This window comes from Phacochoerus africanus, chromosome 8 (genome assembly GCF_016906955.1).
Source record: "Phacochoerus africanus isolate WHEZ1 chromosome 8, ROS_Pafr_v1, whole genome shotgun sequence".
NCBI lineage: Eukaryota > Metazoa > Chordata > Mammalia > Artiodactyla > Suidae > Phacochoerus > Phacochoerus africanus.
The window spans coordinates 83,936,592-83,964,416 of NC_062551.1; the positions used below are offsets into that span (position 1 = coordinate 83,936,592).

At 54.4% G+C, this 27,825-nt stretch overlaps 1 protein-coding gene across 1 annotated transcript in view; it reads right to left on the reverse strand.

Annotated features, from left to right (window-relative positions):
• Window positions 1-1,763: 1,763 nt before the first annotated feature.
• Window positions 1,764-27,825, reverse strand: part of SLC9A1 (solute carrier family 9 member A1) — a 53,761-nt gene continuing 27,699 nt past the window's right edge. Inside the window, exons 2-12 of the mRNA XM_047792799.1 lie at window positions 14,733-15,193; window positions 12,231-12,481; window positions 11,180-11,397; window positions 9,477-9,679; window positions 7,525-7,614; window positions 6,984-7,054; window positions 6,691-6,864; window positions 6,316-6,430; window positions 6,103-6,204; window positions 4,245-4,317; window positions 1,764-3,592 (exon numbers count right to left, since the gene is read on the reverse strand). Coding sequence (XP_047648755.1) covers window positions 3,246-3,592; window positions 4,245-4,317; window positions 6,103-6,204; window positions 6,316-6,430; window positions 6,691-6,864; window positions 6,984-7,054; window positions 7,525-7,614; window positions 9,477-9,679; window positions 11,180-11,397; window positions 12,231-12,481; window positions 14,733-15,193 — 2,105 coding nt within the window. The 3' untranslated portion in view covers window positions 1,764-3,245. The remainder of the gene's footprint in view (window positions 3,593-4,244; window positions 4,318-6,102; window positions 6,205-6,315; window positions 6,431-6,690; window positions 6,865-6,983; window positions 7,055-7,524; window positions 7,615-9,476; window positions 9,680-11,179; window positions 11,398-12,230; window positions 12,482-14,732; window positions 15,194-27,825) is intronic.

The following is a 27,825-nucleotide window of genomic DNA, read 5'->3' on the forward strand; positions in this document are numbered from 1 at the left end:
AATAAAAATCATTAAAAAAAGAGTGGAGGTGAATTTCACATAACATAATGAACCATTTTAAAGTGAACAATCAGAGGCATTTAGTACCTTCACAATATTGTGCAACTGTCACCGTCATCAATTTCCAAAACATTTTCATTACTCCAAACAGAAGCTCTGTAACCATTAAGCAATAGGGACATGCGTTTTCCTTCTGAAGGGCAAGAGTGACAGGTGGTGACGGTGGTTGTGGGTGAGCCGGGGTGGGGACAACGACAGGTGGTGTGTGTGGGGGAGCAATGGTAAAAGGAGTGGCTCTGCTTGGATACTGTCTCCCCTCTAAATCCACTCTGCGCTTCTCCATTCCTGGAAGCCTGACCTGTGTGGACCACACTCAGTGCAGTCACTCCAGTGCTTCCCCGTGGGCTTTCCGATGGGTTTAACCAAGGGGAGGCACCAGCAGCATCAAAGTCAGAACGCTTATCCCTGGCTCGCTCTCTCTGGCAGGAGCTGTCTTCTGCTCTCTAAGGCTGCAGCTCCAGCCGGGCAGCCCCCCTCCCCTACTAACAGCTCCCCGCTCTTGCCCTTCGGGTCTAGGGGTTGTAATGGCTTCGTCTAGCGTGAGCCCCCTGGGTTCCATCTTTGGTAGGTTCCCTTAACCCTGCCCATACCTCTGTACAGAATCCGTTAGTTGAAAGTAACTTCAGTAACCCTGAGTGTACCATCCGTTTCCTGCTGGGACGCTGATACAGGAATAGATGGTGTGGTCCCTCCACTTTCTGGCATCAACCACTTTAGATTTCATGGATCAGACGAGCTCTGCTCACAGGGCCTAGTCTGAAGCAATGCTTTCCTCCACAGCCCAGGTCCCCAAGGGTGCCAGCGCCAGAGGTGTGTGCCAAGGCCCCGCTGCCCTCTGGTGGTCAGCTCCTGAAAATGCACCTCAGGGATCCAACTTCCGCTGAATTAAGCCCTCCTGGCTCTGTGCTGAGCCCATAACACACCTGAGCACTTTTCATCCAGGCGTGGTTGCCCCGCTGTGCAGGGGAGAGCCTCCCCAGTGCCCTTGGTATAACCAAAACCTTGACCATGTGCTGCAGGGGACCATCCTGCCCTCCTCTCCCGTCGCTCTCTGACCCAGCCATACCAGCCTTTCCACAGACCCTGGGGTGTCCCCAGGTGCAGCTCCCAATTAAGGTATTTGGGAACTCTGGAACCTTCTTCACCTGGTTAACCTCAGCTTACTCTATAGTCCTCTCCCGGGACATCACTTCGGAAGGTCTTCCTCGAGGAGTTCCCGTCGTGGCTCAGTGGTTAGTGAATCCGACTAGAAACCATGAGGTTGCAGGTTCGATCCCTGGCCTTGCTCAATGGGTTAAGGATCCAGCGTTGCCGTGAGTTGTGGTGCAGGTCACAGATGTGGCTTGGATCCCGCGTTGCTGTGGCTCTGGCGTAGGCCAGTGGCTACAGCTCTGATTCGACCCCCAGCCTGGGAACCTTCATACGCCGCTGGAGCAGCCCAAGAAAGGGCAAAAAGGCAAAAAAAAACCCCAAAAAAACTGGAAGGTCTTCCTCGAATTCCCCTCCATCTCCCCACTGTCATTCACACCCACATGCTGCTCTTTCCCCCTACATGGGAAGGGCCTGAGGGCAGGGGGTGTCTCTTGACACCAGCACCTGACATGGATTAAGCCTTTTTCTGTGCCAGCCACTGAGCTAAGGCCTTCAGGCCCCTGGGCCACCCTTCTCCCCAGGCCCCTGGTCCCCAGGAAGCAGCCCTCAACTCTATCAAAAACTCACACGGATTTATTAGAATATGAAAAAGATTCGGTTTCTTTTGTACAGGCGGCAGAGCGGCAGCAGCTGTGGTGGCTTTGAACATGGTTGTCAACGTCACCCTTGCATGGTGACTCCTGCCCAAAACAGCACTTACATGGAGAGGAGGGGGGGACAGATGAGCACCCACTGCCCAGTCCACTGGGAAGGGGGACACTTTGACTATTGCACAATCCTGGGGAAGGGAGTACCCTAGGGTGAAGGACAGACGCCATGGCCTGGCCCATGGTGGCAGTGGGGGTAGGAATGTGTGCCTGTGAGCAAAGGCTCTGGGGGCCCAGGATTCTGTCCACCCACCAGCCATGGCCGGTGGCGGGGGGGAGCTGCTGAGGGGAGGCCTCATCCTCCAAGGACTGGGCTCCACAGCAAGCTGGGTGTGGTGCTTGGAAGAGAGGTTCCTGGGGCCAGTGGGGATTGGAGGATGGGAGAAAGAAGAGGTCAGCAGGAACTGAGGGGCAGGCCCAAGAGGAAGAAGGTGCCAGGAGGCCCAGCATCTGTGAGTTAAAGAAAATCGTGATTAGGGTTTTCTGGGTGGGGGCCACCGTTCAGAGCCTGGGAGACAGAGCACTGATCTGGGGGAAGAGTGTTGGGCAGACAGGCACAGATGATGATGGTGAGTCTCTGGAGGAAGACGGCCAGGGCGCCGTTCAGCCAAGGGGGTTCAAAATGTTTTAAAAACAGGAATGCCCTCTGTGCAAATAGAATCATACATGAAGTGTGAACAAACAAAACAGATAAAAAGGTAGCACTTTCTGGAGCCCCTGACAGGAACCCCTGAAGGGCCCAGTGGTCCCCGTGGGAGCAGTTTGGGAAGCTGAGTCAGGTCGCCATCTGAGTGCCCCGGCTCCACAAAGAGCTTGGAGGTGCCCTCTGCCTGCGGCTCTGAGTAAGGACAGGTCAGGTAGCTGGTCGGGGGAGAGAGGTGGCAGGAGGAGGGTGGGACCGCCACGGGTCACCCATCCCTCCCCAAGTCAGATGCCTGGTCCCCTGGTCTTTCCCTTGTTAACGGAGGGCCTGGCCTAGGCCAAGGGAGGCCTCGGCTCCTTCCCTTCTCAGGAGGGACCAAGACTGAGCCAGAGGCTCTTTGGTTAGAAACTAAGATTGGTTTGCATGAGGACGGTGACAGAGGTCTGGGAAACCCAGAGGCCCTGGTCGGGGTCCGGGGAGGGCCTGGATTGGGAAGGGGCCAGGTTTGCCTCACAGCCCAGCAGGTCTGCCAGATGGACTGGGAAGGCAGTTCTGGTGGGAGGGAGGGCGCTTCCCGGGAGGCAGGGGGAAGCCGTGCTGCGGTGGGGGCTGTGGGCCCAGCTGCCATGCGGTCGGGTCGGGGGAGGGGCAAGGCTGGTCCGGGTCGGAAAGGACGAGGGGAGCCTCCAGCAGCCCCAGTGGGAGAGTCTGTGATGGGACGGGCCCTGCCCGCGGGCCCGGTGCTACTGGCCCTTGGGGATGAAGGGCTCTCCCTCCCCAGGCTCTGGGTGGGGGCCTGGGTCACTGAGGCAGCGCTGTATCCTCTGGGAGCTGGGGCTGTCACTCGGCGCAGGGGTGAAGACGTCGTCGGTGCCCGGGGACGAGGGCTCCTTGGTCCGCATCACGAGGCCCCCGTCATGGTCCTCGTCATCGTCCTCCTCCTCGGTTGCCCTCCCTGGCTCCCGGCTAAGCCCCAGGACCTTGCCCTTCAGCTCTTCATTCACCAGGTCCACGGACTCGGGCGACTGAGGGGAGGCTGGGTCGATGGTGATCACGGGCAAGTCGGCCTTCGGTTCGTAGGCCAGTGGGTCTGGGGACCAAAAGCAAGGCACCAGCTGGCTTCTGCCCCCCACCCCCACCCCCAAGCCCTGCCCAGCATGTGCCCCGCTCAGCCCAGGCCAGCAACCCCCAGAGAACCTTCCTGCGGGGGCAGCATTCCCGTTTCCAGTTACTCCAGGTGGCCTTGACGGGCCCCGTCAGACGTCGGCTGCTTCTCTGCCCCCACACTGGGGTCTCCAAGGTAGGACTGTGCTCCTCTCCCCAGACCTGGGCTCCCACAGGAGTCCCTCCTCAGACAGGAATTCGGGCTCCCCCAGAGGCACCCGGGCCTGGAAGACCTGTCCCTGTTGCCCTGGTTTCCCCCCACGCTGGTGATCCCAACAGCGCCCCTCCTGCCTCCCTGCCAGGCACCCAGCCCCTCCGCGTGGGCCCCACGTGGAGCACCCTGTCCCTGGGGAGGACAGCAGGGCCGCTCTTCTGCCCCCTTTGGTGAAGCCCCCACTCCACCTGACGTAGGAGGAGCTCATGGCCTGGAAGTAGGTCAGGGAGGGAGAAGAAACCCGTCCCCATGGCCCTGCCGGCCCTCTGCAGCCCCTTCCTGTTGGAGCCTCATTCTCATGAGAGGGTGGCGCTGAGCGCCCAGCCTCGAGGCCCCTCTCCAGGGACCCTACGCCCTGACTTACCTGAGCCGATGCGGGCCCGAGACATGGTGGGCGAGTCCAGCTTGTGGGCCGGCACCGTCAGGTAGTTGTTGATCTGACAGAGGAAGAGCAGATGGGTGAACATGGGCAGCCCCTCTGGACAGCGCCCAAGGCCGGTGGCCACACCCCCCTTTGGTTGTCCTGGGTGCCTGCTCCCTCTGGCAGTTCCTCATTAGGCTTTCTGTCCTGCTGGGCCAAGCTGGCACTTCAGGGGTTCCTGAGGGATTGGCCCAGGCTCTTGTCAAGCTACGCAATCTCCAGAGTGACCTTGAACACACCTGCACTGCCCTCTCCCACGGCCCCATGGGCGGGGAGAGGTATCTCAATGCTACATGTCACAAGTGAACTCAGGAGCTCCTGACATGGCTCAGCGGAAACGAATCTGACTAGTATCCATGAGGATGCAGGTTTGATCCCTGGCCTCACTCAGTGGGTTAAGGATCTGGCGTTGCCATGAGCTGTGGTGTAGGCTGTAGACGCAGCTCGGATCTGGCGTTGCTGTGACTCTGGCGAAGGCCGGTGGCTACAGCTCCGACTCAACCCCTAGCCTGGGAACCTCCATGTGCCGCAGGTGCCACCCTAGAAAAGACAAAAATACAAAAAAAAAAGAAAAAAAGAAAAAAAGAAGGAAAACACATGTCCCTATTGCTTAATGATTACAGAACTTTTGTTTGGAGTAATGAAAATGTTTTGGAAATTGATGACGGTGACAGTTGCACAATATTGTGAAGGTACTAAATGCCTCTGATTGTTCACTTTAAAATGGTTCATTATGTTATGTGAAATTCACCTCCACTCTTTTTTTAATGATTAGACCCCTAGTCTGGGAAGCTCCATATGCATGGGTATGGCCCTAAAAAGACCAAAAAAAAAAAAAAAAAGGTGAACTCAGCGTCTTGTCTTCCTTCAAAACCTGTTCCTTCCTCGTGTCCTCTACCTCGGCCACCACTCCCGACCACCCCAATCAAAGGCTAGAGACGCCTGACTCCTTTTCCTCTTCCCCTTCAGCCCCACCTCAAACTGGGGACCAAGCCCTGCTACTTCTTCCTTCTCAATGTCCCTTGAATCTACCGTTCTTTTTCACTACCCCCCCCGTCCCCACCCCCACCCCCACCATAATCTGGGCCACCCCCACCCCTTTGCATGTCACTCCACTGCTGAGAACCCTTCGTGACTCCATGCCCTTGGAATAAAGCCCAAACCCTTAGGCCATTAACAAGCTTCCTTGAAAGCTGAGCCCCCTGTCTGTGGTCAGGAACTTGTGCTCAGCTTCCTCCTTTTGCCTGGCCCTTCCTCTGCCCACACTCCCTCCCCAGTGGCTTATTCCTAGGCCTGCCCTGACCACTTCCTTGCTCAAGGTGCTCAGGGCCCCTTGCACTTCCTGTCCTGCACCAGAAGCTCTGCAAGGGGGGACTGGACCGATTCACCACTGGATTCAGAGGCTGCCCTGCTGCTCGGCACTTAGGAACCGCTCCCCAAATGTTTCCTGAACAAATGAATGAATGCGTGTGTGCCTGGCTTTGTAAGATTTTGGGCAAGTCCCTTTCCCCTTGGGCCTCAGTTTTCTCCCTGGAGAACAGAAGGGTCAGAGCACATGGGTAGACTCTTCTAGTTCAGGATACGGTGGGGGTGGGAGCTCTTCGATACTGAGCAGGGAGCGGGTAGGGAAGGCAGGTTTCTGAAACCTGTCCTGGGGCTCAGCTTTCAAAACAAGTGGAGGGGCCCCCAAGATCAGATCGGAGTGGCTGTCTCCAAAAGGGCTTGGTTGGGGGGGGGTGCAGGGAGAGGAAGGGCCCAGGTTCCTGGAGAAAGGCAGGAGCAGCTCCAGTGCCGGACATACCTTCTGCTCTAGTTGCCGGGCCTTCTGTCTCCGGAGCAGCATCTGGTTCCAGGCCTCCTCGTAGGGGTCTGCCACCAGCGTGTGTCTGTTGTAGGAACGTAGCTGGGGGAGGAACAGCTGTCAGGAAGGGCAGGTTCTGGGCATGTGTGGGGTGGGGCTGGAGTAGAGTGGGGGTGCGGAGGGGCTCCTCTGCTGTGGGGGAAGGGCCCTCACCCGCTGCCTGGTCTTCTGCAAGTTGTTCCTCAGGATCTTGCGGATCTCCTCTTCCTTGTCCTTGGACAGTGCTGGCAGGATGCGCTCGGTAGGCAGGGTCTTGGGGTGGATGTTCCTGGAATAACGGAGCAGAGATTAGGGCCCCAGGAAAATTCCTGGGACCCTGGAGCCTGCTGAGCTGGGCCAGAAGGGTTCCCCAGGGATGGCCCGGGAGGGTGGGCCAAGCCTCACGTCCTCAGTGTGGCCCTGCAGCTCTCCCACCTGCCCGCTCTGGGAGGATGACAGAGGGGCCTGGCTCACTGCCCCCACCCCCGGTGGGCATCGAGGGGTCCGTGTGTAGCTGCAGACGCTGACGGGTTGGCCACTGGCACTCACTGCATCGACACGGTGGAGACGGCCGAAGGGATCTTGCCCATGCCCCCACTTTCCACCAGCTCGATAGCCTGCTTCATCTCCATCTTGTGGTAGAAAGCGATGAGCTGGGGCTCCTTTGAGCGCTCGCCGGCTATCAGACACTTCTTCACGTACTTCTTATTAAACCGGTTGAGCCTGGTGGGAGGAGAGGGGAGATGGATGGAGCCAGCTCCGAGAGGTGGAGAGATACCCAGGCCCTGGGAGACCCTTACCTGCCCCTCCCTGCCCTCCTGCCCACCAGGCCTGCCACCTACTTGTCCTTCCAGTGGTGGTGGCCATAGTGGCCACAGATGTCCTCGATGCCTGTCAGAAGGTGGTCCAGGAACTGAAACGGGCCCAGGGCCAGGTCAAGCCTCACCACCAGGCTCCTCCCCTACCGAAACTTGAGAAAGGGCCCCCCACCTTCCACCCTAGCGCAGTTGGCTCAGCCCAGCCCTGTAGTTCCAGGAGCAGCCAGGAGGTGGCGCCTAGACCTCACTCAGGCTAAACCCTAGTGGCATCTCAAACCTTCTGCCAATGGGGCCTGACTGAGCCCCCCTTCTCTGAACTCACTGGTGCCCGATGCCTGGGAGAGGGTCTTGAAGAGGCAGAGATGGCATGACACCCCCACCTCAGGGTCTAGGCTGCTCACATCCCACCTCCCTGTGGTGTGACCTGGTGACTTCAGGAGGTTGAAAGACCACCCCAGCACTGGGATACTGGGATGAGGGAGGAGGGGCTGAGTGAGGGCAAGGACTCCAGGCCTAGCTGCTCCCTCCACCCTCCGCTCCCTGAGCTTCCCCTGCCTCCCAGTACCTGCGTGTGGATCTCCTCATTGATGGAGCGCTTTGTTTCTTGCTTTTTCTTTACAGCCAGCAGGTCTACCAGAGGCCGAATAGTCATGCCCTGGGGGCGGGGGTAGCATGTGAGTGTCAGGCACTCCAGTTTTGCTACTCTGGCAGGGAGACCTCAGAGCTCGCCCCCCTCCACCCCCACCCCGGGCACCACCACCAACCACCAGGGTCTCTGAGCCTGGGAGGCCCTCTACTCTGAGGTCCCCAATCTCCCAACCCCCAAGCCTGAATTTATATAAATGCAGGTCCTCAAGGCCTGCTTCTTCCCAAAGACACAGCCAGAGGTTTCTGAGCCCATCTAGCCGAGTGACTCACACACAGGTGGGCCAGGGGTCAGAGGGCCTGGGTTCAAGTGGAGCTCCACCACAGATGTGTTCTGGAACCCCAGGGAAGTCAGGCCTGGCTAAAGGGAGGTCCCTCTCTGCTCTGCCCTCCTCACAGGACTGCGAAGGAGGAGGATCTAGTAAGAGCAGCAGCAGCAGCAGCTACTTGAACCACACACTTCCACGTGCCAGAGCCAGTTCTGTTCAGTATCCACGATGACCCTAACGGTAGGTCCCTTCATTGTTCCCATTTGACGGATGAAGAAGCTGAGACACTGACAGGTTAAGAACTTTCTAAGGTCTCACAGAAGTGGTAAAACTGGCTTCAAACCCAGGCAGGGAGGCCCCTATCTCAGTGCTGCCTTCATTAAAAACAGGCTTGGTAAACCACTAGCATATGTGACTTCAAAGTCAAGGTGATAAAATGCTTTTGAAGAGGGAAGCATTTTATCATCTTGATGAAAGAGGCAGCCCCCTTTCCTCTTAAAGGACAGAAAATAAGTCCAGTCCCAGGAGGTTCTCTTTACATTGTTTCTCCCAAGAAGGCAGTGCTGCTTCCCATCTAGGGCTTGGCAGGATTCGAGTCCAGGAAAGAGGGAGGAGATGAAAGAGAAACAGAGGCCCAGGCTGAGTGTTTCTCACTTGCTTGAGGTCACAGGTCAGGTCAGGAGGAGCAACGTATATCATCCCAGACTGGGCTTCCTTGGGGACTTTGAAGGACCTGGGGTGGGGTCTCAGCTAAGCCTGTTTTTTTTTTTTTTCTTTTTTTGTCTTTTGTCTTTTTAGGGCCACACCTGCAGCATATGAAGGTTCCCAGGCCAGGGGTCGAATCGGAGCTGTAGCTGCCAGCCTACACCACAGCCAGAGCAATGCATGATCCAAGCTGCGTCTGTGACCTACACCATAGCTCACAGCAAAGCCGGATCCTTAACCCACTGAGAGAGGCCAGGGATCGAACCTTCATCCTCAGGGTCACTAGTCAGGTTTGTTAACCACTGAGCCACAATGGGAACTCCAAGCCTGGCTTATTTAAATGCACAGAAATCATGACCAGCGGGCTGGAAGGATTCTTCAGGATGGTCCAGCCCAGTCCCCTCAGTTCACAGATGGCGATCTGAGGCCCAGAGACAGGAGGAGAGTCAAACTGACAGCAACAGAGCTCTGGCGAGTCTAGACCTCCTGCTGCCCAACTCAGGGATCTTTCCAGTTCCCCGTGTTGTGCTCTTGTTCCCATTTTAAAGATGTAGAAACTGAGATCCTAAGCTATTAAATCACTTCCCTAAAGCCCTACAATGAGCACTGTGGGCCAGCTGACTGGACCCATTTCTCCTGATGCTCTCTGGGTTCAAGCGAAGTTATGTAGCCTCCTGACTACTTTACATTCTGACTGGTCACCTCCCAGCGACTCATGATCACAACTCGCCCTTCACAACTGCGGACCCTGAGGCCCTGAAAGGAGGAGTGCTTGTTCGAGGCTGCACCAGTGATCCATGGAGCTGGTCTAGACCCCGTGGCCCCCTCTCGGGTCATGTGTCCTCTCTTGTGGCAGAGTCAGGGTCCCCAGGGAGGGCTGCTCCCCCCTGTCCAGCACCTGCACAAAGACGGTGAAGAAGATGACGGTGATGATGGCTGTGAGGAACAGGTCACACATGGGGAAGTGCTTCTTGTCCAGGAGGTAGCCCAGGGAGAAGGCGATGGCCCCCCGCAGGCCCCCGTAGGCGATGATGAACTGGTCCTTGGGGGTCAGCTTCACGATGCGGAACTTGTTGATGAACCAGGTCAGGCCCAGCACGCCTGCCAGGGACGAGGGAGAGAGGGGTCAGGCTGTGCCCAGCCCCTCCTGGCTTCGACACCAGGGACTTCTCTATCTGGAGGAAGCTCCCAAGAGTGAGCCTGTTTGGCTCACTCATTTCTTGGGTCCCTCAGCCCCAGGTACCCCAAATCCCTCAATCCAAGGGCTGGCTGGATCTTTAACCTGGATGGACTTTAGAGATATCACAGAGGCTTTCAGGAGCTGGAGGTCAGGACGGGGATGGGAAGAGATGAAACAAGACTGGCCACAAGTTGACACCTGTTAAATACCACGGGTACATGGGGTCTACGTTTCTATGGGCTTGAAATTTTCCATAAGAAAAAGTTATTTAAAAATGAAGATGCTGGGAGTTCCCGTTGTGGCGCAGTGGTTAACGAATCTGACTAGGAACCATGAGGTAGCGGGTTCGATCCCTGGCCTTGTTCAGTGGGTTAATGATCCGGTGTTGCCGTGAGCTGTGGTGTAGGTTGCAGACACGGCTCGGATCCTGCGTTGCTGTGGCTCTGGTGTAGGCCAGTGGCTACAGCTCCGACTGGACCCCTAGCCTGGGAATCTCCACATGCCGCGGGAGTGGCCCAAGAAATAGCAAAAAGACAAAAAAAAAAAAAAGAAGATGCTGGAGTTCCCATTGTGGCTCAGCAAGTTAAGAACCTGACTAGTATCCATGAGGATGTGGGTTCTATCCCTGGCCTCACTCAGTGGATTAAGGATTCGGTGTTGGTGCAAGCTGCCGTGAAGATCACATAAGTGGCTTGGATCTGGTGTTGCTGTGACTATGGCGTAGGCTCCGATTCAACCCCTAGCCTGGGAATTTCCATGTGCTGCAGTTTAGGCTGTAAAAAGACAAAAAAATAAAATAAAATAAAAGGCAGAGTTTGGAGTTCAGCCGCAATCTACAGAACCAGATCCTCTGGAGGATGAGGCCCAGGATTAAAGGGGCTTTAAGACAGTGCAACAAGTAATGTGACACCCAAGCCTAACCTCAGAGAGGAGGTGACATCCGGGGGTGAGGGAGGCCACACAATCATTGAGGTGACGTGTCTGGAAGGTGTAAGCAGCCCCAAGAGCCTGAGGCTTGGTCCCCATGTGTGCCCCAGGCTGGTGGCAGAGGTCGGGAGGAGCTGCCTACAGCTTTGCAAGTGCCAATGTCATCGGTGCCACGAGGCATTCAGACACTCAGAGACCTGGCTCTGAGGGCCTCAGTCCCCCCTCAGATGCTGACTGGCTCAGCATCCCAGGGCTCCTGCCACCCCTCCCCTAGACACCGTGACTATCTTCCCAGAGACCACAGACTCAGAGCGTGCGGCTCTCCCCTCCGGAGGGGGCTCGTTATGGTCTCGGCACTGGGGAGAGCAGGAGTGGGGGAGCCCATCCTGCTGTGCTGCAAGCAGCCGGGAGCCAACCTCACACAGCACCCAACACACATAGCACCCACCTCAACACGCACACACACCTCCCCGGGCTCAGGCCCTCTACCTCACCCAGCACTCGGGCGATGAGGCAGAAGAGCAGGGTGCTGATGACAAAAGTCCAGTTCCAGTGGTGGGAGCCGGCCACGGTGGAGACACCGAGGAAGATGAAGATGAGGGTCTCGCTGACACTGCTCCACATCTTCAGGAAATATTTGATGGTCGTGTGAGACTTGTGGGAGATGTTGGCCTCCACGTACGGGCGCATCACCACTCCCGAAGCAATGAGCCTGGGGTCAGGGAAAAGCAGGGTTCGGGGGGCAGAGTCGAGTGCACCTTCCTGGAGCGCCTCCACTGCCAGGGAGCAGCCAGGTGCCCATCTCCTGAGCTTCTCTTAAGGGTCAGAGGCCCTGTGGGCTTCACACACCTATTCTCAATCCTCTCACTCAACAGACACAGGCATGTAATTGAATTTTCCAGAGAGACCCGAGACTTGGAGAAATAGAGTCACCTGCCCACTGTCACACTATCAGTAAGTGGCAGTGCAAAGATATAAATGAATGCCTGCTCAACTGCTAAGCCTGTGCCTTCACCTCTCAGGGGTCAAGTCTATGACTGCAGGTTTATTCTCTGAGTGCGGTGTCCCCTTAACACATGGGGGTTCCCACAGGGAGCTGTCTTTCCAGCAGCAGCCCAAGCCCTGCCAGCCTGTGCCCACTGTCACCCCCAAGTCCCTCCACCAGGCCCGGCCTCCGCATTTCTCATGTCCTCCTCTAGGGGGAGCACCTCACTGCCCCTCCACGCTCTCCCCACCTCAAGACCCAGCTGGGGCTGGGCTGCAAGGGGGAGCAGTGAGTGCCAGCGCCAGCGTCAGCGTCAGGCCACCACCAAAGGGCTCCCTTTGCGACAAAGGAAAGGGAGAAATGGCTGGGCTGATTCTTTTCAGAACCTTCAACTCTGGGGCAGTCCTGGGACCTGGGACCTGGGACCTGGGACCTGGAACCCGCATCTGGGGGCTGGGTCCTGGGGAGCTCCCTTGTGGTCCTACCAGCCTAGGGAATTTGAGTTGGCACCTCCTCCATCCCCCCCGCCCCGGCCCTGGCCATGCTGCCCCCAGACTCACGCCATGATGCCTGACAGGTGGAAGAGCTCGGCCGACAGGTAAGCCATGTAGCTGTAGAGGAAGACGAAGAGCGGCTCGATGACGCGGATGTGGGAGGTGAACCGGGAGGTGAAGGCTGCGATGACCCCGTAGACCACGCCCACAAACACCCCGCCCAGGGACACCACGAAGAAGCTCAGGAAGCCGAGAACGATGTCCACGATGCCCACGCGGTCGTAGTTGGCAAACTCCTCAAATAGGTGATACAGGACCTGGGGAAGGTGTGCAGGCTGGTCGGCGGGAGGGTGGGGCCTGCCCCACGGCTCCCTGGGGTCCACCCAACGTGATCCCACCCCCTCCATTGACCACAGTGAGGTGGGAGTAGAGAAACCGTAGCATCAAGCAGGTGCAAAAACCAGGTGCCCGCCGCGGGGGAGCCAGCGAGTCCTCATGCCTGCAGCATGCAGGGCTGGTTAAGGGCACAGCTCTGCAGCCAACCCGCCTGGGTTGAATTCTGGCTCTGCCACTCCCCAGCTGTATACAGGGGCAAATTACTGCATCTTCCTGTGCTTCTGTTTTCCTGTCCAGAAAACGGGGGTAAGAGTACTGACTTTATAGGGCTGTCGTGAGATTAGTCAATGAAGGCAAGTGCCTATCACATCGTTAGCCACTCCTGCACCAAGTTTGCCTCTCATGTCCTGGTCTAGATTGCAGTCTCTCCTTCAGCATAAAGCAGAGAAAGTTCAGACAACGATCCAGAACAGGGCTTCTAAACTGCGGAAGCTTTCTGAAAATACACATGGCCAGGATATACCCCATCTGGAATGTCTGGAAGTGGGGCCCAGAAATCTCTGCTCAACAAGCTTCCCAGGTGGTTGTGATGAACCGTCAAGTTCAGAAGCTACGGAACCAGAGGCTGTCTAAGGCCTCCCCACCTCTTGGCTGGGGAAATAAATGGTCATTGTAACACTGTCATCAGACGTTTAAGTGGCACTTCATACACTGTGAAACCCTTTGATTACGGTCATCCTGCTCGACACACCACAGCCTCGTGAGGTAGGCGGGCTAAGGATTCCCTTGCTAAACCGAGGCTCAAGTGGTGAAGCAACTTGCCAGAGGGCCCCCAGCCCAGAGCAGCAGAAATGGGCCCAGGGCTTGTTCCCTGACACTGTGGGTGGGGCCTCCTGGGAATTCAGCTTTGAGGTTCTGCCCCCTCTTAGGTACTGGCTGCCTGGCTGGCTCTTAGCTCTGCCAGGAAGTCAGCTAGAAGTGTCCAGGTCTGGGGACACTGAGATGCTGAAGGAGAGGGGAAGAGGACCTGAGGGACCCTGAGAGGGGACCCTCCAAGGCCTCTGGTACCTGGGCAGCACCTGGAAGCAGGAGGAAGGGAGGGGAGGGCTCCAGGACAAAGGCATGACTGAGGCCACACAGCTTGCGGCAGCTTTCTGTTCTACTGTCTGGGAAAGAGGGCATTCACTCAGACCAGGCCACTGCTCCACCAGCTCCAGGAGGAGCTGATGAGGGTGGCCGGGGAGGAAGAGGGACGGACAAGGAGGCTGTCAGCAGCCCACCACCACCACCACCACCACCACCGTCTGAAACTTCTTTGAGGCACGGCTTCCTGAGGGGCTGGGGGTGAAGCGGGAGTACGTGTGTGAGCGTGCACACATGTCCTTGTGTTTTCCTGTGTGTGCAGAGGATCTCCGGGTGTCCAGATAGGAGGGGGGATGGAGGTGTTTTCACAACACGACGTGAGTGTGCACATACACGTATCTGTTTCCTGAGGAAGCCGCCTGGGAGGAAAGGCATATGCAAACACGTACAGCTGTACCACGTGCAGACCCTGCGGTGGGGGTGTCTGTCCTCGCTAGACCTGGGAGGAAAGCACTCACTACTCTGCTGCTTTGCGGCTGTCAAAGGTGAGGCCCAGAGAGGTACATTCGCTTGCCTAAGGTCACACAGTAAGCAAGTGGCCAATCCAGACCAACCTTTGTCACTTTCTGGAGGTTTTAGAGGCAAGGTCCCCTCCCACGATTGCTGCCCCCAAACTGTGCCCAAACCAAACTCTAACTTAAAACATGGCTAACATGAAAGCTGAAATGCCCCAGAGACTAAATGGTTTATAAGGGGTAAATTGAGGTCTAAAGAAGATCAATATTTTAACCAATATCACATCACAATCTATCAGGGATGGAAACTATGACCTGATAAGGCCAAGAGCTCAAGAATCAGACAGACCTGGCTTTTAATTTTGAATCTATCGTGTTCTAGCAAGTTATTTAACTTCTTTGAGCCTGATCCCTCCTCTGTAAAGCGAGACTAATAAGCACCCGCTAAGGTGGTGATGAGGATGAAATGAGACAATCCACGTCAGGTGCCCAGCACGAGTCTCGCACACTAAGCAGGAATGGACACACATTTGCTGTCCTATTGCTATTATTAGCAGGCCGAGGTGGATTCACTCTGGACCCAGGTTCGGGCTTGTGTCCTGTGTGCACATGGGTGTGGTCCCTGCCCCCTCACCACAGTGACGGCGTCGTTGAGCAGGGACTCCCCAAAGACCAGGATGTGCAGCAGCTCGTTGATGTGAATTTCCTCGAAGACGGCCAGCACGGCCACGGGGTCCACGGCCGAGATGATGCTGCCAAAGAGCAGGTTATCCAGGAGCCCGATGTTGTTGATCTGCTCGCCGCCCACCAGGCACACGGCGTACATGAGGCCGCCCAGGAAGAAGGCGTTCCACAGCGTGCCCACCACAGCGAAGATCAGGATGGTACCCAGATTCTCCGTGAACTGCCGCAGCGGCAGGAAGTAGCCTGCATCCAGGATGATGGGCGGCAGCAGGAAGAGGAAGAAGACCTCTGACTGCAGGAAGGGGGGCGTCTCGCCCACGGCCTTGATCAGGCCCCCCACTAACAGCCCCACCACGATCAGCAGGCAGCTCTCCGGGACGATGCTCGAGATGGTGGGGATCACATGGAAACCTGCAGGGGTGAGAGAATGGGAGGCTGTGGGCTCGTTCGGAGCCAGGAGAACCCCAGGCTGCGGACGGAGCTGGGGATGAGGAGGACAGCTGGTGAGAGGGGCGCAGGCACGGTCTCAGAGGGCCGCTCCGTTAACTCTCTGAGCCTCAGCTTCCTTGCTTGTAAAACAGCTGATAATGCCAGCTTCACAGGGTTGCTGTAAAAACTAAGTGACGTGTTGTTAAAGTGCTTTTTTTCAAAGGCTATACAGATGCTATCTCTGTCATAATGTAGCAGAAAGAAGCAGCTTTGTATGCCTGCAGAAAGCATCAGTTAGACAGCAGTCACTGAGGTCCCAAGTACCTCCAAGGTCCCTGACCACCCTGTCAACCCCAGGTTAGGGCAGGAGTCCTTCTCTGGTGCTTTCTCCTGTTATACAACTTCAATCCACAATCTTAAGGGCATGACCAACACCTGAACCGAAGTCATCTTTGCAGGCACAAGTTCAGGGAGGCAGACGTGAGCGCAAGACCAGGCCAAACAATCTAACAATTCTGTCGGAAGGAAGATAGCAAGTTCCCCCTCAAGCGGGTGTTTAAGCAGAAGGCAGATGATGGCTGCTGAAGAAGGGACACAAGAAATAGGAAGCACAGAGGAATCAAAGCATATCAGTGCAGGAAGGAACCTGGGGACCATACAGCCCAGATTTGCAAACAAGCAGAATGCACGCAACAACCTCCAGTCCCAGACTCGCATGCTTTCCTGCTGAGCCCAGAGAGTGGCTCAGAAAGCCAACAGCAACCAGTTTTGCATGTGAGACAAAACTGATTTGCCACCCTGTTTCTAGCCTAATCCCACACACTTTTTTTTTCTTCTTCCTTTTTACTGCTACACCTGCAGCATATGGGAGCTCATGGGCTAGGGGTTGAATCGGAGTTGCAGCTGCTGGCCTCTGCCGCAGGCACAGCAATGCTGCCAGATCAGAGCCACATCTTCAACCTACACCACAGCTTGCTGCCAGATCCTCATTATGTTGGGTTCTTAACCTGCTGAACCACAATGGGAACTCCTAATACCACCCACTTTAATGATGGGGTAACTGAAGCTACGAAGGGAAAAAAGACTTGCTTAAGGTCACAGAGCAAATCAGTGGCAGAACTTGGACAGAACCCAGGTCTGGCCTCCCAGCTCCCATCAAACTCTGTGGCTCTATGAGTCAACCCCTCCTGCCTCCCCATTAAGGCATAAAATGGCCCTTTGCCTGAGACCCACCAACCACCCCCCCAAGCCAGGTCTTGACCAGCAGCAGCAGCAGGCTACTCTCTGCAGCGGGCCTCCTTGGGGCTCCAAACCCAGAGCTGCAGAGACAGCAAAAATCCCCTTTAAAGAGGGGGGAACTCCTAATACTTCTCAATTGTCATGTTTGGCCCCAAGCTCCCTATGGGTTTTGGGGTTGTTTTGGGTGGGGAGGTGAGTGGAGATGACCTGGGGTTCTAGCTGCATGCTGGGCACTTAACTCCTGGGGTCTGCTTGGTTAAGAGGGTTTCACACTTTGTCTCGCTCTCCCCACCTCCCTAACCTATAAGCTCTGTGCAAGCAGACTCCATATCTGTTTATGATTATACCCCCTGGGCCAAGGATACATACAACAGGAGCTCTACCAGTATCTACTGATTCAAAAATGCAAAGGGCTGGGCCAGGACCCACGTGATTCCCAATAACCTGTCTGGCCAGGCCTCTGCTCACTTCACCTCTGAGATCCGTGGGAAGGAAGATGAACATCCCTCCTTGTGCCCGGAGCCCCTTCTGCTCTCAGCTACTGATCTAGGCAGTGCCAGTACAGCCACAAGTCAATACTCAATACACCATCCAGGCCTAAGACCTTGTCATAGGGGGACAGGGTGTGTGTGGGGGTGTGGGTGTGTGTGTGTAACAAGTCAAGAGCAATACCATGAAGAATGTTCATTACTCCTAACGGTGCTGGGGACCTGGCACATGTCATCTCTTTAGTCCTCACAACAATGTAATAGGTACTGTCCCCATTTTGCAGAAGAGAAAGCTGGGGCTCAGCGAGATTCAGTGTTTTCTGAGCCAGGCCAGGGCTGTGTGCTGGGGACACTGAGGTGGCTCAGGGTCAGAACCTCCATCAGGAGCTCCTGGGAATGGCCATGCTTGTTCCAACCTTTGGACCTTCAGGCTACCAGGTCCCCATCACTAGGTGAAGAGACAGCTGACATTCCTATTTGACAGATGAAAACCTGGAGCCCAGAGGAGGTGGACGTGTCCAGGCACCCAGGGCAAGGTCCCAGGCCTCCAGACTCGGGGACAGTGCACTTTCTTCAAATGAGCCAGCCCCCAGAGTACCTGGCGCTGAAGCTGTGTTTCCAGAGCTGATCCCCCCAGGTTTTCCTGTGTTGCCCTGCCTCTCAGGGAGCAGAAGGAACTCTGGGCCCTGGCAGGCAAGGGAATGGGAGCGTGGGCCCAGGCTAGGAAGGGAGGTCTAGGATCCACCTTGGCTCCTCGCCCACAGTGGGGAGGACGTTACTGGAAAGCAGCTCCCAGGGAAGGGGTGGATTCTGTCATCAGGCCCAGTGGCTCAGGGGAGGGGGAGGGCCTGCAGGCCTGCTCTGGCCTGTCCCTCTCCTAAAGCCCTGACTCTACCAATCGTCCCCACTCTGCATCTCTAAAGAGTCCCCTCAAAGCATGGATGCTTGCTGACACTGAGAGAGATGAAGGGGGCACAGCTGGGCCTCTGGTCCCCTGACAGAGGCTCAGCATTGAGGCAAGACCCCAAGATGTTAAGAAAGGAGGCACAACTCCCAGGGCCCAAACATGTGGCACTGGTGATGTCACCAGGATGGAATCAGGGGTGGGGCGGAGGCAGTGAGGCTCAGATCCAGAGCCTCGAGAGCTGAAACATAGCTTGGAGATCATCCCGACCCTCCATCACAGTTAAAGAAACTGATGATCAAAGGGAAGCGGTGACCTGTCAATTGTCACGACCAGTCCCACCACAAGAACCCAGGAAGCCCCAAGTCCAGCAATCACTCCAGCCACGTGGCCTCCTGCTGGAGCACCCAGGCCTCCCAGAGCAAGGACTTGAGGAGACGGTGTGGAATTCAGCATCTCCCTGCCTCAGGGCAAACTGGCTGACACAGTTTAGGGCTGGCCTCCCTTTTAGGGGAAGAGGCTGGGGGAGGGGAGAGATGTTTCTCACTCCATCCAGTATAGGTGGCATTTGAGCAACTGGGGGCACTCGGGGAACACAGACACATACCACACTCACCTGCGCTTTCACTCTTCCCTACACAGACTCTCTCTGACACACACACAAACTGAAAAGACACTTGGCTAAACTTCACATTGATTCGGGGCCTCCGGTCCTCTGCAGCCTCTCTGCTCTTCACCCTGAGAACACTTTATTCCCATCTCCCCAGACTCCCCATCTGCTGAGACTGTGCAGTAGAGCAGGCAAGCGAGGCTATCCCATGGCACCCTTGGTTGCCAGGGTGACCAGACACCCCTGATCCCACTTCTGGCATCTGGCCTGGGCAGTCAGAGGGGAGTGCCGGGAGGAAGGGCCTCCTTGGCCCACCAGTGCCAGGTCACCAAGGACCCAGGGGCACATGAGGGGCTCTGCGCCCTAGTTCCAGGCCTGAAGACTGCTCTGGGGCTGCAACTCGGCCAGGTCCCAAGGGATTCCCGGTAGCATGACGATTCCATTTCTCTAACTCCCTCTTCAACTGCCCCAGCAACCAGTCTCAACTACGGTAAAGAAAGGTGATACCTTCCGCCAAAAGCCTGGCACTGCACAGCTTACAGCAGGGTGCTCTGCAAACGCCTAACATATTTGCAGCTCACCAAGCCCTGGGAGGTCATGATTACCACCCCCTCATTTTAGAGAGAAGGAAACTGAGGCATAGAGAGGTGAAGCAACTTGTTCAAAGTCAAGTGGCTGGTATCAGGTTCAAATCCAGGCAGTCTGGCCCCAGTCTGTGTTCTTAGCCACCTGCCACGTTATCCCTGTTTTTATTCTTATTTGGCTTCTAAGAGAAGTCTCAGAACCCAGGACCGAAGAGTTCCAGAGTGGTTCCCAGAGGGCCAGAGGTGGTATTTCTTTCCACGAGCTCTCCAAGGAAGTCTCACAGCTGCTCCTTTTCCACTCTGGAGGCCTAGGAAAGACCTTGGGGAATCCTCCCCATCTTTTAAGCCCACCCCTCAGTCCTGAGTTCACGCCACCCAAAGGGATCAATCTTCTCCTAGAGTCCTAGGACAGGAGGTAGAACTATCAGCCAAGCTCAGCAACTGCCTGCCTGGTCTAGATTCAGTCCCAGGCTCCACTGGGGCTGGAGGGGCTCAGAGTCTTCTCGAGTTGGATTCTTCTCAGTTTTGATTCTTCCCACCATCAGTGTCTGAGGACCAGCGAGAAAGATAAACACAATGCAGCTGCTGCTTCAGTACATTTACAGCCAAGCCAGCAAAGAAAGACGTGTGGCACTCGCCACTCTGCTCGGGGTTCCAATCAGAGAGCGGCTGTTGACTAGCTTGTTGGCCCTGGGCAAGTGGGCTCTCCTCCCCTCAGTTTCCCCATCTGTGTAAAAGCCTATCTGAAAAGTTTCTGCAGCACAAGAGGACATAATAAGGGTAAAAGAAAGTCAAACAACGCTGGCACTGGATATTAGCCAAAGTGGTGACTGCTATTATCATTACAATCTTCTCCAAAACTCAGTTCAAAATGGGTCACTGTACGTTATCATGACCCACTGGTGTGCACTTGTCCATCACTGGGTTTTAAGCTCCCTAAGGCAGGAACTTTCTAGAGTCGTCTGGGTCTCCTGCTACCAGCATAGAATAGACATTTGTGAACTGAGATAAAACTGACTTTCAGATGTGGACAAGAGGAAGGAGGTGGAGGCAGGGAACTCTGAAATTTTAAGAGTAGGTGACGCTCTGAGAGCTGGGACCATCAGAATTGGGCTTTGAAGGATCAAGAGAAGTTTGCCAGGGGGAGAAGCAGGAAAATAGCCATTCTTCAGTCTGTATTCACTAAAGAGCCCAGCACAAGTACCCTGCACACAGTAAATGGACATATGGGTCATGAATGAGTAAAAAACAAAGAAAGAAAAAGACAAATAGGAGGGCAGGCTGACCTCACCAAGCCTTTGCCAATGTCCAAGTATCAGTGCTGCTGAGAAGATTAAATGAGATGTTGTAAAACACTTAGCACAACACCTGTTACATACGTTTTTGAGTTTTGGTCCCTCCTCTGTCACTGGGGTAACGATGCCACCACCAGGGTGGCTGTGTCACTGAGATAATTTATTTAGAGCCCCTGGCTCACAGGAGTCACCCAATGAATGACAATAATTTTTTGCTTTTTTGTGGGGTTTTTTTGTTTGTTTGTTTTGCTTTTTAGGGCTGCAACCACAGCACACAGAAGTTCCCAGGCTAGGGGTCGAATCAGAGCTACAGCTGCCAACCTACACCATAGCTCATGGCAACACTGGATCCTTTAACCCACTGAGTGAGGCCAGGGATGGAACCTGCATCCTTGTGGATACTAATCAGATTTGTTGCCACTGAGCCTCGACAGGAACTCCCTGAATGACAATTTTTTAAAAACGTAAACCACTAGTGCCGTTGGTAAGGCTGTATTTGATCATGATTCACTTTAAGATACAATCTCCAGCACAGAGGAGAAAAACACTTATTGGACACCTGGAGTGTCTAAAGCAAAGCACTGTGCTATGGCTTTTACTTATCTCTTTTATTTCATCTCACATCCTGACCTCCATTTATTAGATGAAGAAACCGAGGCTCAGAAAGGTGAAGTGACTTGCCTGAGGGCACCCAGCTAGGAGCGATAGAGTCAGATTTAGAACCCAGGTCTCCTGGGAGTTCCCACTGTGGCACAGTGGATTCAATGATCCAACTCATCTTGGTGGCATTGCCAGTTCAAGCCTTGGCCCAGCGCAGTGGGTTAATGATCTGGCATTGCCACAGCTGTGGTGTATGTTGGCGGCTGTAGCTCTGATTCAACCCCTATATGCTGTGGATGTGGCCCTAAAAGATGTGGCCCTAAAAAGATGTGGCCCTAAAAGATGCAGCTCGGATTCAAATCCTGGCCCAGGAGCTTCCATATGCCAAGGGTGGAGGTGAAAAAAGAAAAAGAGGAAAAAAAAGAACCTAGGTCTCCTAATTGCCCATTCTTTGTGCCAGGCTATGTCAATGAAAACTAATAAGCCTGTCAGTAGCTCCCCAGTGGCCTAGCAGTTCAGGAACCAGCATTATCACTGCTGTGGCTTGGGTCACTGCTGTGGCAGGGGTTTGAGCCCTGGCCCAGGAATTTCTGCATGCAGTGAGTGTGGCCAAAAAAAAATAAAAAACATGAGTTCCCGTTGTGGCTCAGTGGTAACAAATCCAACTAGTACCCACAAGGCTGTGGGTTTGATCCCTGGCCTCACTTAGTGGGTTAAGTATCCAGTGTTGTGAGTTGCGCTGTGGTGTAGGTCGCAGATGAGGCTTAGATCCCGTGTTGCTATAGCTGTGGCATAGGCTGGCAGCTGAGGCTCCAATTTGCCCCCTAGCCTGGGAACGTCCATATGCTGAGGGTGCAGCCCTAAAAAGCAAAAAAATAAAAACAAACAAAAAAACCTCCTAAGCCTGCGGGCATCAATGGGAAGAGAATTCAAGTGTGCAAGATGCCACCCCTGCAAAAACAGCCATAAATAAATCTGTTCCAAATACCTGCAGAGGAGTCACTCCCCACGCCGGGGCAGTCAGTCTTCCTGTGCCTTCCCCCATCATTCTTTCAAACAGCACCTCTATCTCTTGCCTGTTTCAATCCACATCTCAGGAACATCAAGTCTGAGTGGGAGATTAGCTAATAAGCTGGCTGAGAACAGAGCATCATATGCTGGGCTGCCTGAGGCATGGGGAAAAGAGGAGTAGCCCAGGGGGTCAAAAACCTGGGTTTAAGGCCCAGCTCTGCCCTTTAATAACCAGGAGGCTTGGGCCTTCATCACACCACAGACAGGCCACAATTTCCTGGTGTTCAGACAAGTGAGAATCAAGGGACTGGACACAGAAGCAGCTAGTACACTGTGAAGTGGCAGACATACCTCAGAGATCACTGATAAAGGAGGGGTCAGGGCAGAAATGCCACATGGACTGGAGGCCTGGAGGCCAAGATTTGAGAGCAATGAGCAGAGACCTAGCAGGAAAGACTGTGATAAGGATTGAGGAGCTGGCTGAGCTCAGGGTTACCCTTAGCATTTAACCTCCCATTCCTATTAACGCCTGTTCTCCAGTTGCTAGAAGTCCCCAAACCCCATTTCTGTTCACAAAGAGAGGGAAGTCCTTCACCTTGAATGTCTACCCACCCTTCAAAACCCAGTTCAAGAGTTGCCTCCTCTGAGAAGACTTCCCTGAACCCCTCAGGCTAAGTCAGAAGCTCCTGCAAACTGAGGAGTGGGAGCTCTACAGCTGGTGTTCTAGTCAGCTTGGCAGCCCACCACATGGCCCTGGGCTCCACAAAGGTGACAGCTCAGGACAAGTGGGTTAAGGGAATAATGGAAGCTTCCTAAGGGGTGTGGGATTGAAGTTAGGTCTGGAGAGCAGGGGGCTAATGGGGGAAGCATGAACAAATGAACAGAGGGAGCATCTCAAAAGTCTTCCAAGGACCCTGAGGCCTCCAGCCAGCCTGGAAATGAGACTGCAAGTGAGGGAGGTGCTGGCACACAGCTGGAAGAGGCAGGTGTATGAAGACCCAGGTCAATTGCTGTAGGCCTCAGAGGGACCCCTGACCTTCAGGCCTGGCCTTGAATGCCACTGACCTAGCCTTGAGCCAGGTCTATTCCCACACTGCCTTTCACTCCCACCAGACTTCTCCTGGGGTCTCGAGACTCACTGGGGTACCCCCCCAAGCCCCACTGCCCCCTGAGCTGGGGCAGCACCTTTGGGTCCCTCATCCAGCCTCCCAATCATAAGTTCTCCATGGACATTTGTTGAATGAATTTCACTCTGGCAGATTCCCCCCAACCCCAAGAAAGGTGCTGGATAGACAGTCTCTGTGCAGTGAGGTGGAGAATGACTCACACAAGGGAGGGAGGGACACGGACCAGGGACTGGCAGTAAACAGCCTGTGTGTGTTGACAAGACACAGAGATCCAGCAGGCAATGGCAGGGACTGGCAAGGAAGAAGTCTCCAGGCAGCCAGTCGGGGTGGCAGCTCGGGGGGTGGGGTAGGACCACAGGATCCAAAGACTCTCATGACTGCTCTGGGTCTCTGGCAGGGGGCCATGAGATACACACTGGTTTCTTTGGATTTCTTCCCAAATGGAAATATATTACTTTGGTGATTTTATTTGTTATTTGTTTGGCTGTACCAGCAGCATGTGGAAGTTCCCAGCTCAGAGATCGAACCCACACCACAATAGCAACCGGAGCTGCTACAGTGAAAACACTGGATCCTTAACTTGCTGCACCACAAAAGAATGCCCTACTTTGGTGGTTTTAAACCCATGGTCATTTAAAGCTTTTTTTCCACTGTATATAAGTTCATTAAGTCAAAGGAAAATAATTTGTCAGTGATTCTCCTTTTCTTATACCCACTCAACAAGTTCCTAGCCCCTCAATCTACCCTGTTTAACAGATTAATATACAAACTTCCAACCTTTTTTTTTTTTCTCTTTTTTTCGCTGCCCTAGGGACATATGGCATTTCAGTGCCAGAAGTCAGATCCAGGCCTCTATTGCATCCTATGGGGCAGCTACAGCAACTCAGGATCCTTAACCCACTGTGCCAGGCTAGGTATCGAACCTGTGCCCCTGAGCTCCAAAGATGCCACAGATGCCTTTGCACCATAGCAGGAACTCCAGCTTCCAAACTTTTCTGCATCTATAGTTTTAAATTTTTGTGTAAATGGTCTATTCTACATACTATGCTGTAACTGCTTCTGTGTGGCAGAGAGTGTGAGAAAAACACTTCACCGAAGCATCTCATTTAATTCTCTGAACAACTTTGCTGCAGTAGGTGCTTTTATTGTCCTTGGTTTTTTTTTTTTTCCGTTTGTTTGTTTTGTCTTTTTAGGGCTGCACCAGCAGCATATGGAGGTTCCCAGGCCAGGAGTCCAATCGGAGCTGTAGCTGCCAGCCTACACCACAGCTACAGCATCTTGAGATCTGAGCCACATCTGCGACCTACACCACAGCTCACGGCAATGCTGGATCCTTAACCCACTGAGCGAGGCCAGGGATTGAACCTGTGTCCTCATAGATGCTAGTCGGGTTGGTTAACCACTGGGCCATGATGGAAACTCTATCGTCCTTGTTTTAAGGTAAGTAAAGAGAAGGTCAGAGGGATAGACATGTACCTGCCCCAAGGTCTCAGAGTCAGGGCTATAGAGCAGTGTTTCAGATTCAGATTGACCTCACTGTGTACATGGCCTTGCCTGTGCCATTACCTATGGCATGGCCCCTCCATTATGGCATTAGGCTGAAATCTGCTCTTTGTTTTGTTTTTGTTTTTTTTTTTCTTTCTTTTTTTTTTTTTTTTTTTTTTTTTTTTGCTTTTCAGGGCCAAACCCGCGGCATATGGAAGTTCCCAGGCTAGGGGTCAAATCAGAGCTACAGTTGCTGGCCTATACCACAGCCATAGCAACTTGGGATCCAAGCCTTGCCTGTGACCTATACCTCAGCTCATGGCAATGCCGTATCATTAACCCAGTGAGTGAGGCCAGGGATCAAACCTGCATCCTCATGGATACTAGTCAGGTTCATTACTGCTGAGCCACAATGGGAACTCCTAAGAAGGCTGCTGTCTTACACTCTGAGATCCTCTACTAAGCACCCCAGGCCTTGCCTCTGCAGCTGGCAGTGAAACCAGAGTGCCTTGGCTTCTGCCTTCTCCTGACCCCATAGTACCATCAGCATCAGGAAAATCTAAATCACATCCCTTGCAAGGGAGGCCCTTTTGGGCTCCCCCAGATTTCAGCTATGGAGCGTGGAGTAGAGGAAAGCACAGAATGCGTAAGCTGGCAAAGAAACCTGGGATTGGTCTGGTTTCAAGCCATTGTCCCCTTCCTTTCCTGGAGCCCCAGATGTGCAGCACCCCCCCCGCCCCCACCCCACTCCGGCTCTGCCCTCCCCACCCATTCCTGACCCTGCTGTGACTCTTGCCAGACCACTCTCAGGACTTGCAGACGGCAGCAGGAGATCCAAGCATGGGCTGCCCCACACCTGGGGTGGGGAAGAAACAAGAGGCTTGATAAGAGAGGTTCCATTTCCAGGAACTTTAGAGCCCTGGGAAAGGTGCATTTTTCTTTTCTTTTCCTTTTGGTGGGGGTAGGGTGTAGTTCGAAAAATGCAAATTTAGGAGAAAACTGAAATTGAGTGTACCAAATACCTGTTGTTCTTAGTGTCCCAGTAGAAAATCACTTAGCCTAGAAGCATAACAATGAATTGAATCCATTATGCATAACTTGAACTTGTTCACAATATCATCATACTTAGATAAAGAAATGTGGAATACAGAGAGGTGGCAGTAGGAAAACAACACAGAGAAATTCTACCATTTCCAGGACAACAGCCGTGCAGAAAGCAAGTCCCGGTGCCCCATTTTCAGTGGCTGCAGGGGAGGGAGGGGGAGCTGCAAAGGGAGAACAAGACTGAGGTGGCGCTGGCTGGGTGGGGCGAAGGCACAGCGGCCCAGGGAGGCATCTGGGGCCCCTCCCACCCCTCCCAGCTCAATCGGGAGGTCCATTATGTATTTCATAATGTCTGGGGGTGGTGATGAAGAAGGGGTGCCCAGCACTCCTCAATTAGAGGTTCTGGTGACCTCTCAGAAAGGCCAGAAAGACACTGATGAAAGAAAATGACTTTGAAAGGACAGAGCTTGGAGCAGGCCTGAGAAGATGGAAAGGCTTCCCAGAGGGATGTCATGGGGTAACCCTTAGGCCATGTGGCCAGGTGTGCATGGGGTCAACCTGCAGAGTGGCAGGGGCACAGGAGCTGAACTCTCACTTCCCCACCCCAAAACCTGCTCCTCCTGCCCTGGTCCCCGTCTCCCCAGCATCACTCAGTTGCTCATGACCCAAATCCTGGAATCATCCCAGCTCCTTTTTTTCTTTTTTTTTGTCTGTCTTTCTGTCTTTTTAGGGCCACACAGAAGCATATGGAGGTTCCCAGGCTAGGGGTCCAATTGGAGCTGTAGGTGCCAGCCTACACCACGGCCACAGCAACGTGGGATCCAAGCTACATCTGCAACCCACATCATAGCTCACGGCAACGCCAGAGCCTTAACCTACTGAGTGAGGCCAGGGATCGAACCTGCGTCCTCGTGGATGCCAGTCAGGTTCGTTAACCACTAAGCCATGACGGGAACTCCCCTCAGCTCCTTTGTCTCATACCCCACATCCAATCCTGCAGCAAACTCTGGATTTGGCTCCACTGTCTCCCTTCTGGCTCTACTGGCCTCCTTGCTTTTCCTTGAGTGCAAATTTGATTCCATCCCAGGGCCTTTGCTTTTGCTGGCTTCTCTGCCTGAAATATTCTGCATCACCTAGGTGGACGGCAGTATTCCCTCCCTTCTTACAGGTCCCTGCCTGATGCCACCTCTGGGGAGGTCTTCCCATGCCCTCCCATCCTTACCCTGCTTCATTGCTTTTTAGAGCCCTTCCACCTCCTGACAGTCTGTATGTGCTCACTGGACACAAGCTCCATCAGGGCAGATTGTCACAACTGCTGTCGTGTCCCTGGCACCTAGAGCTGGGCCTGGCACATTGCAGGTTCACAAGCAGAGTTTGCTCAATAGATGATTGTCTCCCACCTCGGTGACCTAACAAGGCTGTTGTGAGACCCACGTGAGACCTGGACGTGGGAGCACTGCGCAGACGCAAGGCCCTGTCGGGGTGGGTCACTCAAGAGCCATCCTCCAAAGTGCTGCTCACTCCAGCTCCTCCAGCGGCTTTCCCTGAATACCCTACCCTGTGGGGCAGAACGAGTCACACCCGGGGCTGGGGTCCTGCAGGGCCTGGGATACACAGCCCTCTGAGAGTCCGCTCACACTGTGTGCCCGGTTTGCCACCTCCCCTGCAGGCCACTCTGCCCCTTAAGGGCAGGGACCCTGTCCCACTCACCACTGACCCACCAGCACTCTGCATAGAGCCTGGCACAGGGCAAGGATAAGGCTTGTTTGTTGAGTCTGCATGGCTATTTGAGGGCAGAATTTAACCTAATCACCAGCGTTGCAATAAGGTCATGTGCACTAAATGCTAGCTGACCTGGCCTGAGCCTGAAGGAAGGGCTAGGGTTAGGGAGGCACAAGGAAGGCCTTCCAGGCAAAGCCCCAGCCTGTGGAAAGGCAGAACAGGCGGAAGGAGTGTGGTGTAGGCAGAGGACTTCTATTGGGCACAGATGACAGAGAAGGCTGACAAGGAAATAACTACTCAGATGGTCATAAAGCAGCCTTTCCTCTGATCCTCACAAAAACCCAGGGCAGGAGATAACAGATGAGAAAATAGAAGTTCAGAGAGGTCCTGACCTTCACCCAAGGTCACATGGGTAGCAGCAGAGCCAGGCCACAAAGCCGAGATGACTGACTCCCAGTCCAGTGCTCACCCAGGGACGGACTGTGAATATCCTGGAGAGAGAATT